We start from the raw sequence: 14,086 nt of genomic DNA, 5'->3' as shown, positions 1-14,086 counted from the left end.
CCGATTGCTTTTACACCCATAAAGGCTGTAAAAGCAAAAATTTCTCCTTCTCTCTGAATGCATTCTTGCAGCCATTGAGAAATATTGTGAGAGCTGTGATTGGTCACACCTTGTCACATGGTACAAGGCTGTTGTGAATAGCCTTGTATCATGTGATCTCTGTGATCATTTACAGATTTCACATGTAGTAAGCAGTGATGCCAGGAAGTGAGATATTGCTTACTACTGTTAATGTGATCACTGATTGGCCAATCAGCAATCACATGATTGGGACCTCATACAGAGGTCCCGTACAGGGATCGGAAGACACAGTGGGCACCGGATCGCAGTGCCGCGTGCTCCCAGGGAGCGCGCATTGGCTGAAAATGCGGGCGCCGTTTATAAACGGCACCCCGCTCCTGCACTGCTCCCGTCCAGCCGTTTTCGTACATGGGCCGGATGGGAAGTGGTTAAACATGACCCCCCACTTGGGCATACGATTCTGTATGCCCTGTGTGAATGAGGCCTAATAATATATTCCTTCTATTGACTAGCTGTGACAATCACTTACAACATGTTATTTGTATTGACTTACGGATGCTTCTAAATGGGCTTGAAAATCTTCCTCTGATAAGCTGAGGGATGTTTGCCATGAGAGACATAACAATAGGTACAAAATTGATGGCAGCCCCATCATTCTGGTGTAGGTTGCTGAAACAAAAGAGAAAATGATTCAATAAATATTGAAGGGCTGATCATAAAACCCAGTAAAAGAGTTGTTTATGATTGCTTAGTAACTGAAGAGACTATACATTTCACTTTGTGAATAAGACCTCAGTCACATGGGTGTACTTAAGCATACACTCATACGAAGGGCTGTGTTTGCCCACGCAGGTGTTCCATACATCCCTGTGCAGGCAGTCCTATTCCTGGAAATTGGGACGCAGCAGCTGCATGGACAAATTTGACTTCCATGTGGGTGTGTGTGCGTGTCCCAGAACTCACACTGCTTGCATTTGAGGACACACACCTGCTAATACATGATGTCAAACTGAGAGCAGTAGCTGTGTCTGTGCAGCATTTGCATCCCAATGAACGGGACTGCTTGTACACAGATGCATGGAACTTGTGCATTCTGTGTGAGCAAATACAGCCCTTCCCATAGGTGTATGGTTAAGTATGCCCATATGAATGAGATGAAACTGTGCTCACTTTGAACATCCAATCATGTTCTGCTTTCAGCAGGGAAAAACATTATGCAATATTAAATTCGGCCACTAAATGAAGCTCAGAATAAATTTACTGTTTTGCAGAATCCAGAAATTGTTTGGTTAATAAAAACTCCCATTATACTTCCTTCTAAGAAAAGGAAACAGGTGCATCCTGGGAGCTCAGACTCCATCTTAAGAACTGAGGGAAAGAAAACAGCCATAATTCTGCAGCACATTTCGCGGACTGAACTTACATCCCCTACAGACAGCATCGCTGGTGAGCATGGACTTATTGCCAGGGTGTAGCGAAGACAGGGCAAATCTTGTTCAGGTAAAATCAGTTTTCTTTTTCAAATTTCCCTTGTACATGATTGGGTATTCAAATTGATATTAGGTTGACTTTATTCTATTTAAAGCAGAACTGATATAACTATACTCACCTGCTCTCTAACGTTCAAAGTACACAGGGTGTTTCTCACGGATGCAATATCTTCTCCCCAAGTGCCAGTCTTCAAGCATCTTCATTGGCCAACACAGGATGATGTAACTCCTGGGCACGGGCAGAAGTCAGTCATCCCGGCACAATCACAAAGACAGAGCACAGTCCTCTGTCCTGCTGGCACCCAGTCCTCTGCCCTGCTGACATTCAGTCATCTGCCCTGCTGACACCGAATCCTCTGCCCTGCTGACACCTAATCCTCTGCCCTGCTGACGCCTAGTCCTCTGCCCTGCTGACGCCTAGTCCTCTGTCCTGCTGACACCCAGTCCTCTGTCCTGCTGACACCCAGTCTTCTGCCCTGCTGACACCTAGTCTTCTGCCCTGCTGACGCCTAGTCCTCTGCCCTGCTGACGCCTAGTCCTCTGCCCTGCTGACACCCAGTCCTCTGCCCTGCTGACACCCAGTCCTCTGCCATGCTGACACCCAGTCCTCTGCCCTGCTGACACCCAGTCCTCTGCCATGCTGACACCCAGTCCTCTGCCCTGCTGATACCTAGTCCTCTGGCCTGCTGATACCTAGTCCTCTGGCCTGCTGACACCCAGTCCTCTGCTCTGCTGACACCCAGTCCTCTGCCCTGCTGATGCCTAGTTCTCTGCCCTGATGAAACCCAGTCCTCTGCCATGCTGACACCTAGACTTCTGCCCTGCTTATGCCTAGTCCTCTGCTCTGCTGACACCCAGTCCTCTGCTCTGCTGACACCCAGTACTCTGCCATGCTGACACCCAGTCATCTGTCCTGCTAACACATAGTCTTCTGCCCTGCTGATGCCTAGTCCTCTGGCCTGCTGACACCCAGTCCTCTGCTCTGCTGACACCCAGTCCTCTGCCCTGCTGATGCCTAGTCCTCCAGCCTGCTGACACCCAGTCATCTGCCCAGCTGACACACAGTCCTCTGCCCTGCTGATGCCTAGTCCTACGGCCTGCTGACACCCAGTCATCTGCCCAGCTGAAACCCAGTCCTCTGCCCTGCTGATGCCTAGTCCTATGCTCTGATGACACCCAGTCCTCTGCCATCCTGACTAGTCCTCTGGCCTGCTGACACCCAGTCATCTGCCCAGCTGACACCCAGTCCTCTGCCCTGCTGACACCTAGTCCTCTGCCCTGCTGACACCTAGTCCTCTGCCCTGCTGACACCTAGTCCTCTGCCCTGCTGACACCTAGTCCTCTGCCCTGCTGACACCTAGTCCTCTGTCCTGCTGACACCCAGTCCTCTGCCCTGCTGATGCCTAGTCCTCTGCCCTGCTGGTTCATAAATACTACGGACCTCTGGAAGATGCCCTACATGCTACAGACCTCTGGATTTTTGCCACCCAGAAAAACCTTCAACCTATCAGCAGCCACAGCAGGAGTTGCAGTACAGAATGGGTAGTGTAAAATGACGCTTCCAGAATATTTTATGCAAAATGTTTTAGCAATTGGTGTTTATCTGTGGATTCTCTGCCAGAGCTGTTGGGTTACCGCACTTTAGAGACTGTACTACTGTTGAAAATAGCTAAACAAAAACATAAATACGACAGGCGTTCAAGTCACACCGGGACTTTTAATTTTACAGGTATATAAAGGGATGCTAGCATGGCGGTACTACACACGGTAGTAAGTGACAAGTGTGTCCTATTACTGAAAGGTAGTGCACATGTTGTGGGCCAGTCCAGGGACTGTTAATCAAGATGGCAGACAACAGTGTTAGTGCGTGCATGGGACAGCGTGTGGTGATGAAGTTTCTTGTGAAGGAAGGCATAGTTTGTTTGAAAAAAGACACAAGCCCATCTACTGTAGTTTAAAGAAGCAGTTTGCGTTACGGCGCTGCATTACTTTAACTGACAATTGTGCGGTCATGCAACGCTGCACCCAAATGAAGTTTACATCCTTTTTTCCCCACAAATTGAGCTTTCTTTTGGTGGTATTTGATCGCCTGTGCATTTTTAATTTTTTGCGCTATTAAAAAAAAAAAAAGACTAACAATTTTGAGAAACAAAACAATATTTTGGACTTTTTGCTATAAAACATGTCCAGTAAAAAATTTAAAAAATCAACTCTCGTCAGAAATGTAAGACAAAATGTATTCTGCGACATGTCTTTGTTAAAATAAAATCCCAATACGTGTAAATTAATTGGTTTACGTGAAAGTTATAGTGTTTTCAAATGGTGGTATATATACTGGAATTTGTTTTTTTTTATACTAATAATGGCGGCAAACAGCGACTTATGGTGGTGATCAGCGACATATAGTGGGACTGCCGGACTGCCGGACTGCGGCAGGCATTCTGACACTGGGGGGAATTGACTTGGTGTCACTGACATCCCCAGTGACACCAATACAGTGATCTGTGCTAAAAAAAAAAGCAATGACACTGTACTAATGGCACTGGGCAGGAATGGGTTAAAATGAGGAGCAATCAAAGGGTTACCTGTGTGATGGGAGTGTTTTACTAGGGGGTGTTTTTCACTGTAAGCACATTGCTCTGGATTGCTGTGCTCAGCCATCCAGAGTAGTGTGCCCAAACTGACAGGGAGGAGGACTGTTGGTAAACAAAGCAGCCCTCCTTCCTGTCGGTGATCTCCGGTAATCACTGTGTGCGGGTAATCGCCGGTGATCGCCGGTAATCACTGTGGCCGGGACCCAGTGATTGACACCCGCGAATGGCGGCGTGTGTAGCGTGCGAGCGTGCGAGCGCCTGCCCCTACCCAGAAATGCAAAATTACGTTTATATATATGATTTTGCGCACAGGGGCCGCCCTGTAGTAGAATATTTGCTATACAGCGGTGCTTAAGAGGTTAACTAATAGAAAAGAAAATAAATAAATAAAAAATCACCATATACACAATCCTATACCCACAGTTGATCCAGAGATAAGTACAAAATCCCTATAAAGCATGGTTCAATTATCTCCAGAGGGGGAATACTCCTTCTGGCTATAGCCACCAGCAGTGATCTTGTGGACATGGGAGACACAGTCAGTGTCGATGGGGGGATCCCTCCTGTTGGCAGAACACAATAGAGCTGCGGAAGGGATTCCCCCATCAACACTGTATTGATGGGGGAATCGAGCACAGATGGAAGGAAAGAAAATTGCATAATCTGTGCCTACTTGAGTGACTGAGGAAACCGCCAGATTCCAGTAATAAGGGATTGTCTCTGGAGGATTGAGAGACATCTGGGGATCTGAAATCTAACCCCACCACTGGCCATGGTGTGAAGGTTGCAGCTGTTGTACCTGTGAGCCCCACATGCTGTGCTTCACAATCTATGTTTGTGAGATTTGTATTGTGTTTTATATTATTAAAATTGTCTTTTAATGCACTGGGTCCAGACTTTTCTTACTTTTTGCCTTATCAGCAGGATGCCCTAGACCAGTGGTGGGCAACCTTTTTTTTCAACTGAGCCAAATCTCGCCAAAACCACGATTGAAATTTATTTTGAGAGCCACATTTTTAAAACTGAAAATACATAGGATGGTACACTGTTTTTAGTTTCAATAAGTTTTTATAGTAATTCATCCCCCATATAGTAATTCATCCCCCATATAGTAATTCATCCCCCCTATAGTAATTCATCCCCCATAGTAATTCATCCCCCATATAGTAATTCATCCCCCATAGTAATTCATCCCCCATATAGTAATTCATCCCCCATATAGTAATTCATCCCCCATAGTAATTCATCCCCCATAGTAATTCATCCCCCATAGTAATTCCTCCCCCATATAGTAATTCATCCCTCATGTAGTAATTCATCCCCCATAGTAATTCCTCCCCCATAGTAATTCATCCCCCATATAGTAATTCATCCCCCATATAGTAATTCATCCCCCATAGTAATACATCCCCCATATAGTAATGCATCCCCCATATAGTAATTCCTCCCCCATAGTAATTCATCCCCCATATAGTAATTCATCCCCCATATAGTAATTCATCCCCCATAGTAATACATCCCCCATATAGTAATGCATCCCCCATATAGTAATTCATTCCCCATATAGTAATTCATCCCCCATATAGTAATTCATCCCCCATAGTAATTCATCCCCCATATAGTAATTCATCCCCCATAGTAATTCATCCCCCATATAGTAATTCATCCCCCATATAGTAATTCATCCCCCATAGTAATTCATCCCCCATATAGTAATTCATCCCCCATATAGTAATTCATCCCCCATAGTAATACATCCCCCATATAGTAATTCATCCCCCATATAGTAATTCATCCCCCATAGTAATTCATCCCCCATATAGTAATTCATCCCCCATATAGTAATTCATCCCCCATATAGTAATTCATTCCCCATAGTAATTCATCCCCCATATAGTAATTCATCCCCCATATTAATTCATCCCTCATATAGTAGTAGTAAGTAAGTAGCAAGTAGTAAGCCAAGTCCCCCCTGTGTCAATTCACTTACCTTTGCTCCGCGCGTTCCTCTCGCCGTGCTCCCAGCGCCGTTCCGGTCTTCAGGGCGGACTGTGAGAGGAGCCTAGCTCCCCTCACGTTCGTCACGCTGCCCCGCCTACACACATCCTGACAGCCAATCACTAGCTATCAGGATGTGAGTGGCAGCGAGACTGGCCAATCATTGCTGGGCTAGCTGCAGAGTCCTCGGCCGCCCGAGAGGAGGGAGGGGAGAGGAGCGGCCGCCCGAGAGGAGGGAGAGGAGGGGAGCGAGCGCCCGGCACACAGAAGAGCCGCATTAAGATGTGTAAAGAGCCGCATGTGGCTCGCGAGCCGCGGCTTGCCGACCACTGCCCTAGACCAGTAACAGCAACAGGACCAGGTCCAGTTTTTATGGACATTTCCCCCATATCTGAGGATGCATCGTCTTCCCGGTTGTTGTACGGCACATTAGGGACAATTTACTAAAACTGGAGCACTCAGAACCTGGTGCAGCTGGACATGGTAGCCAATCAGCTTCTAACTTCAGCTTGTTCATTTAAGATTTGGCAATAAAAGCTGGAAGCTGATTGGTTTCTATGCAGAGCTGCACCAGATTGTGCACTCTCCTGGTTTAGTAAATAACCCCCTTTTGTGTGCTACTGTTTGTATTTCATCTCATGGATACATTAGACAGCAGCAATGCTATAAATAAATGCTTGACACATACGTGAGATGCACCAGATGACAATTAGAAATCTAATCAGTTCCTTGTCAAGACTTCCAGGCAGACTCCACCCTCTGTCCCATAGCAAAAGAATGCAGAAAGAATGAAGAATTGTTGAAGAAAATATCAATGCTGAATGTACACAGTGTCTTGTCTTCCTAAATAAGTACCTTGAGTTAGGTATTAAATATTGTGACTTTTTAGGGACTGACCTAAAAAGGGAAGAGGGACTGCATTTGGCACAGAGTACAAGGGGCAGGGCAGGGATAAGGAGTATATAATGTACAGAGAGCAGGTGTCATGAATTAGGAACATACAGAGTGCAGGGGTCAGGAGTGCATATGGCACAGAGTGCAGGGGGCAAGATTGTGGAGCACACAGAGGGCAGGGATCAGGAGTATATAATGTACAGAGAGCAGGTGTCATGAATTAGGAACATACAGAGTGCAGGGGTCAGGAGTGCATATGGCACAGAGTGCAGGGGGCAAGATTGTGGAGCACACAGAGGGCAGGGATCAGGAGTATATAATGTACAGAGAGCAGGTGTCATGAATTAGGAACATACAGAGTGCAGGGGTCAGGAGTGCATATGGCACAGAGTGCAGGGGGCAAGATTGTGGAGCACACAGAGGGCAGGGATCAGGAGTATATAATGTACAGAGAGCAGGTGTCATGAATTAGGAACATACAGAGTGCAGGGGTCAGGAGTGCATATGGCACAGAGTGCAGGGGGCAAGATTGTGGAGCACACAGAGGGCAGGGATCAGGAGTATATAATGTACAGAGAGCAGGTGTCATGAATTAGGAACATACAGAGTGCAGGGGTCAGGAGTGCATATGGCACATAGTACAGGGGGCAGGATTGTGTAGCGCACAGAGAGCAGGGATCAGAAGTATATAATGTACAGAGAGCAGGTATCATAGTTACATATAGTTTCATAGTTAGTATGGCTGAAAAAAGACAAAAGTCCATCTAGTTCAACCATTAAAAAAAAAAAGTTACAATCCTATACACACAGTTGATCCAGAGGAAGGCAAAGTTGATCCAGAGGAAGGCAAAAAAAAAAACCTCCAGCAAACCATGATCCAATTTGCTCCCGCAGGGAAAAAAATCCTTCCTGATCCCCCAAGAGGCAATCGGATATTCCCTGGATCAACTTTTTACCTCTAAATGTTAGTATCCAGCAGGGGCGGACTGACAACTCATGGGGCCCCCGGGCAATAAGGGATCATGGGGCCTCTGTGTCCTTGCCCACACTCAAAAAAGCCTATAAAAAGGTACCAGGGGCATTTCATGGGGCCCCCTACTGACCCCGGGCCCTCGGGCAGTGCCCGAGTGCTCGAATGGTCAGTCCCTTTAGAGCAGATTAATACCACCATATCATATAATGTCCCGATATCCAACAAGTTTTGTCTCTTGCTATATACAAACAAGTAAGGTTAGGTTCACATCTGTGCGGGTGGCGCTGCTGCGGATCCGCACGAAAATCCGTGCAGTCGCACCACCCGCACACCTGCGGGCGGGTGTCATTAGTTCTAATGGCACACCGCCCGCATTGGAAAACGCAACTGTACTGGGAACCGATGTTCCTGTGCGGGCTGCATTTCCAGAAGAAGTGCAGGGACTTCTTCCCTGCATGTCATGGGGCACTAGAGTCCATTCACATGAATGTGCTCTTGTGCCAGTGCAAAGAGCGGCCCGCACGGCCGCATATATGTGAACCGGGACTTTAAGAAGACCTAAGTATGTACCGCATATTTGGTGGAAGACACGTGATCCAAACAAAACTTAGGTGTCCCCATAGTAAAGTGCTGCAAAAACTGTTGGAGCTATGGAAATCCTGTATAAAATAATAATAGTCAACACCATCAATACTGCACCTTTTTAAGGAATTACTGTACCTCAAACTATTAGAAAGAAAACTGAAAAATACATAAAAAATATGCATCTCTAAAAAAAGATCCATGGCTTCACATAAAAAGTCAAAAATGCTTAGAAAACCCTTCAGGTAGAGCAAAAATATTCAATCTATGCACTCACATACTTTCAAGAGAAAAAAGTCCTTGCAAATCAAAGGTCTTCAGATTCTAAGTGAAACCTCCATTTACCTCTGGTTCACATATCCGCGTTCCTGCGGGCCGCGTTTTGCGCAGGCACGGGAGCCCATTCATTTGAATGGACTCCCGTGCCCCGGGACACGCAGGGAAGAAGTCCCTGCACTTCTTCTGAAAACACAGCCCACATGGGAACCTCGGTTCTCAGTATGGTTGCGATTTCCAGTGCGGGCGACATGCCATTAGAATTAATGGTACCCGCCCGCGGGTACACATTCTTCTGCACGGATTTTTGTGGGGATCCACAGTGGCACAAACCCGCACAAATGTGAACCTAGCCTAAATCCAAATCCTATCTTTGGGATAATAGTGAGAAACAAATTTGTTAGGTTTATAAAAGGATCTTTTTTTAAATTGTATCCCCATAACATGGAATCTTTTATCGAGACTTGCCTTCTAGTTGCATACTCTGAATTACAGACAACAATTCTGAAACCCCAGTTTGGGATGATAAAAATAGATTTTTTATTAGACATAAGAAGCTCCTCATTCTGAAAACACCAGAGATGGAATTAAAAACTGTATAATCTTCACTTCTCTAAGACTAAAATATTACCAATTTCATGTGAAAGGATCTTTTATCAAAGTCTTATCATGTTGCTTACACTGTACTACAGACAATGGCAAATCTGAAACCCCAGATGAATCCAAATCCTATCTTTGAGATGATATAGAGAAACAGATTGTTTTTTAGGATTATTAAAATATATTTATTTTGAACTTAAGCCCTAGTTCACACTGATGCAACTTGTCATGCGATTTGACAGTGTCAAATTGCATGACAAGTCGCACCTTATGATCAGCAATGGAACTGTTCTGATCAATTTGATTCCTGCACTAATTTTGTTGATTTCTGGTGTGACTTGCATTGACATCTGTGCATAAAGATGTCTATCAAGTTTCACCTGAAGTCACACTGACATCCGACTTTGAAATTGTGCGACTTCAAGTGATTTCAAAGTCAGATCCAGTGTGAACCCGGCTTATTCTCATGCCAAGGGATCTTTTATTGAGACTATCTATCTTGTTGCTTACTCTAAATTACAGGCAGCAACAAATCTGAAACCCCAGTTGAATCCTATCTTTGGGATGATAGAGAGAAATACATTTTTTATTAGACATTACAAGTAGACATGTATGATTTGCTTCATTACGAATCGTAATGCGGACAAAATTTTCATTGGTAGATTCGGATGTATCAGAATCTCCAAATCACAATAGTAACAAATTTCAGCTAATCCAAAATAAATTAAAATGGAAACATTGAATTCATTGGTATATATTCATTTCTTTCAAAAGACATGATGCGATAGTTTGGGCCTTTTGTTAATGTTTGAAGCATCCAAAATAATGTAATGACATAACGAATAGTCTGAATTGATTCAAACCCATTCGTTTTAATTCTAGTGAGCGTAGCGTGAATATTCTAATAATCAGCCGCTTCTTTTTGCATTAACATTTTTTAATATTATAAAAAGTGCACTACATATACATTGGAAATATATTCCAATAAATACAGTAAGGTATAAAAGTGAAGTACGATAATAATTCATACTTATTGTGTTTGGGTTGGATCCATCAGAATCTCTGAAATCATAACATAGCAAATGAATTGGAAATTAACCGTTTCCCCTCCGCCCTATAGCAGAAATACTTCTACAGGGCGGCAGGGATACGCAAAATAACGTATATATAACGAATGCTGGCCTTGGCTGTCAATTACCGGGTCCCAGGCGGTGATAACGCACCGGCACCCGGTGATCATCGAGCATCTCCGACGAGAAAGAGACCTGTGTATCAATAACACAGATCTCTCCCGTCAGTTCCTGCGTAGCAGAGCCATACAAAGCAGTGTGCTTACAGTGAAACACAGATACAGCCCACTTAGTAAAACACACACAGCACACAGTTAACACTCTGGTAGCCCCACATGTTAACCCCTTCCTGCCCAATGCCGTTAGTACAGTGATAGTGCTTTTTATTAGCACTGATCAGTGTATTGGTGTAACTGGGGATGTCAGTGACACCAAATCAGTCCCCCTCAGTGTCAGAATGACTACGTGTCAGAATTACTATGGTAACATTGTACTATTCTAATAAAAGTATTAAAAAGATTTTTCAAAAAATGTAAAAAAATAAAATAAAAAATGCCATATTGAGAATGTTATAAAAAAAATATACAAAAATGTATGGCTCAAATTGCACCGTACAGAATGCTGTGCGATTCCTGTGCGGACTACATGCAGTGTCCTGCATCACATTAGTGTGATCCCAGTGTTGAGGAAGACTGTATTCCTTTTAAAAATTGCAGCATATATTACTATGATTGTCTTCATCTAGCTAAATATGGGCAGATTTTCCAGCTGTCATAGGAATCTCTAAAAAGCAGTGCTAATTTCGTTGACAAAAATATTTTCCTCATATATTTCATTAGATGTATGTTTCAAGTGAAAACACTAAACAAATTGTTGTCAATTGATGAAAACAATGAAAAAATCAATGCGTGGGTTTCCTTCGGATCCTCCGGTTTCCTCTCACACTCCAAAGACATGCTGGTAAACTAATTGGTTCCTGTCTAAAAAAAATTGTCCCGTGTACGTGTGAATGTGAGTTAGGGACCTTACATTGTGCACTCCTTTAGGGTTAGGGACTGATGTGAATATAATATATATATGTAAAATGCAGCGTAAATTGACAGCGCTATATAAGTACCATAAATAATAACATGTTGTCAGTTTTTTTTTTACTCCCGGAGTATATAATGAGTTTGGAAATTCTGGAGAAATGCTTAAATAATGCATTACGATTTAACTAAACCCATTAGATTTTAGTCGACTAAAACAATTTTAGTCAACTGAAATGTACTGCAAATTTTAGTCAACTAAAATACAACTAAAACTAAAACATATCAGATGATTAAAATACGACTAATATTAAAATAGCATTTTAGTCAAAAGACGATGACAAAAACTAAATTTGAGGTGAAAATGACCGCTGCTAATAAGGAACTACTCACATGTCGCTGTACCGTGTCTCCTGCGGGTCCTCACTCACATAGTTCAGTGTGACCTGTGCTGGACTGAACTTATTTATTTCATAATATGTGGATGCTACAAAGGATGAGGCGTTTTAAGACGCACTTCCTCATTCCTCTCACCTTTGCATTTCTCTCTGTCTTCAAACTTATGTGGACATTCCAGTCTATCGTTGGGTTAGAAGGTAAACAGCTGCAAGAGCAACTCCACCAGAAGGAAGACGGAGGACCAATACCACACAGGAAAGACAAATGATATATGCACAGTGGTATGAACTATATATTCTCTATTAAAGTGTTACTAAACCCACAACAGTAAAATCAGTCTGTATATGCAGTAAAGCATGCTTGTTATACTCACTGTGGAACCTAAGGGGTTAATCCTCTGCATTGTGTAAAAAGGCTGTTTGATCCTTTCTTCCCTGTTTCTCCCCTTTTTCAAGCGACCACCTCTTATTTCCTGATAAGAAAGACTGAACTGTAGGCATTTTGCACATGCTCAGTTTGGTGTGTATTGCTAGAGAGGTTTTTTTTTTTCTCTTTTTGGGAGAGTGCATGTGATCAGCACAGCACTGTCCAGACAGAGGTCAGGGGTCCTGCATCCTCCTAGAGCAGAAAGAAAACTCCTCTTACAAGCTGTAGCTAGTGCTGGGCTGGACACTGATAGAAGTCACAAGACTGCTCTAACTTCTGATGAGAAAATGTATTTAGCAGTTTATATTTACTATAAAATAATTGCATTTCCATGTTGTGTGTACTGTGGGAGACCAGATATAGTGAATGCAGCATCCAGGGAGACCAGATATAGTGAATGCAGGGTCCGGGGATAGCGGATATAGTGAATGCAGGGTCCGGGGATAGCGGATATAGTGAATGCAGGATCCGGGCAGACCGGATATAGTGAATGCAGGGTCCGGGGAGACCGGATATAGTGAATGCAGGCTCCGGGGAGACCGGATATAGTGAATGCAGGCTCCGGGGAGACCGGATATAGTAAATGCAGGGTCCGGGGAGACCAGATATAGTGAATGCAGGGTCTGGGGAGACAAGATATAGTGAATGCAGGGTCCGGGGAGACCAGATATAGTGAATGCAGGGTCTGGGGAGACAAGATATAGTGAATGTGGGGTCCGGGGAGACCAGATATAGTGAATGCAGGGTTCGGAGAGACAAGATATAGTGAACGCAGGGTCCGGGGAGACCAGATATAGTGAAAGCAGGGTCCAGGCACACCAGATATAGTGAATGCGGGGTCTGGAGAGACCAGATATAGTGAATGCAGGGTCCGGGGAGACCAGATATAGTGGATGCAGGGTCCGAGGAGACCAGATATAGTGAATGCGGGGTCCGGGGAGACCAGATATAGTGACTGCAGGGTCCGAGGAGACCAGATATAGTGAATGCGGGGTCCGGGGAGACCAGATATAGTGGATGAGGGGTCCGGGGAGACCAGATATAGTGAATGCGGGGTCCGGGGAGACCAGATATAGTGAATGCGGGGTCCTGGGAGACCAGATATAGTGAATGCAGGGTCCTGGGAGACCAGATATAGTGAATGCAGGGTCCGGGGAGACCAGATATAGTGAATGCAGGGTCTGGGGAGACCGGATATAGTGAATGCAGGGTCCGGGGAGACCAGATATAGTGAATGCAGGGTCCGGGGAGACCAGATATAGTGAATGCAGGGTCCGGGGAGACCAGATATAGTGAATGCAGGGTCCTGGGTTTAGTAACATTTTAACTATAATTAGGACTAATTGAAACATTTCAAACACAGAATACATCTTTTACCATGTGGTTTTGTATTATTATACAATGCATTGAAGATGGACCACGCTATAGATGAATGATGGCTACAGCGCGGTCATCCAGTTCTTTGGACACAGCTGATCACATGACATGGTAAAAGGGTAATTACCACACGATCAGCTGTGTACAATCACAGCTGACCACCATGTAAATATACTTGCCGGTTATCAGCAGTACTTTCCTCACGCTGTCACAGTGTGAGCAAAGTACTGCAGGTAACTGGCAACTGTCAAAGCAGACATCTGCACTGCTAATCAGGGCACTAATTATCAGTGCAGCAGCAAAAGTACCCAGCAATGCTGCCCAGCAGTGCTGTCCATCAGTGTCCAACAGTGCTGCC

At 44.4% G+C, this 14,086-nt stretch overlaps 1 protein-coding gene across 1 annotated transcript in view; it reads right to left on the bottom strand.

Moving 5' to 3' along the window:
• LOC149447647 (adhesion G protein-coupled receptor F5-like) overlaps window positions 1–12,024 on the bottom strand; it is a 183,969-nt gene extending 171,945 nt beyond the window's left edge. The window contains exons 1-2 of the mRNA XM_089652272.1: window positions 11,920–12,024; window positions 575–690 (exon numbers count right to left, since the gene is read on the bottom strand). Coding sequence (XP_089508398.1) covers window positions 575–676 — 102 coding nt within the window. The 5' untranslated portion in view covers window positions 677–690; window positions 11,920–12,024. The remainder of the gene's footprint in view (window positions 1–574; window positions 691–11,919) is intronic.
• Window positions 12,025–14,086: the final 2,062 nt, after the last annotated feature.

This window comes from Staurois parvus, unplaced genomic scaffold (assembly GCF_062004578.1).
Source record: "Staurois parvus isolate SC_StPar_1 unplaced genomic scaffold, SC_StPar_1.0 ptg000678l, whole genome shotgun sequence".
In the NCBI taxonomy this organism is placed as follows: domain Eukaryota; kingdom Metazoa; phylum Chordata; class Amphibia; order Anura; family Ranidae; genus Staurois; species Staurois parvus.
The sequence above is the reverse complement of the archived record's forward strand: the minus strand, read 5'-3'. Positions and strand labels throughout refer to the sequence as shown.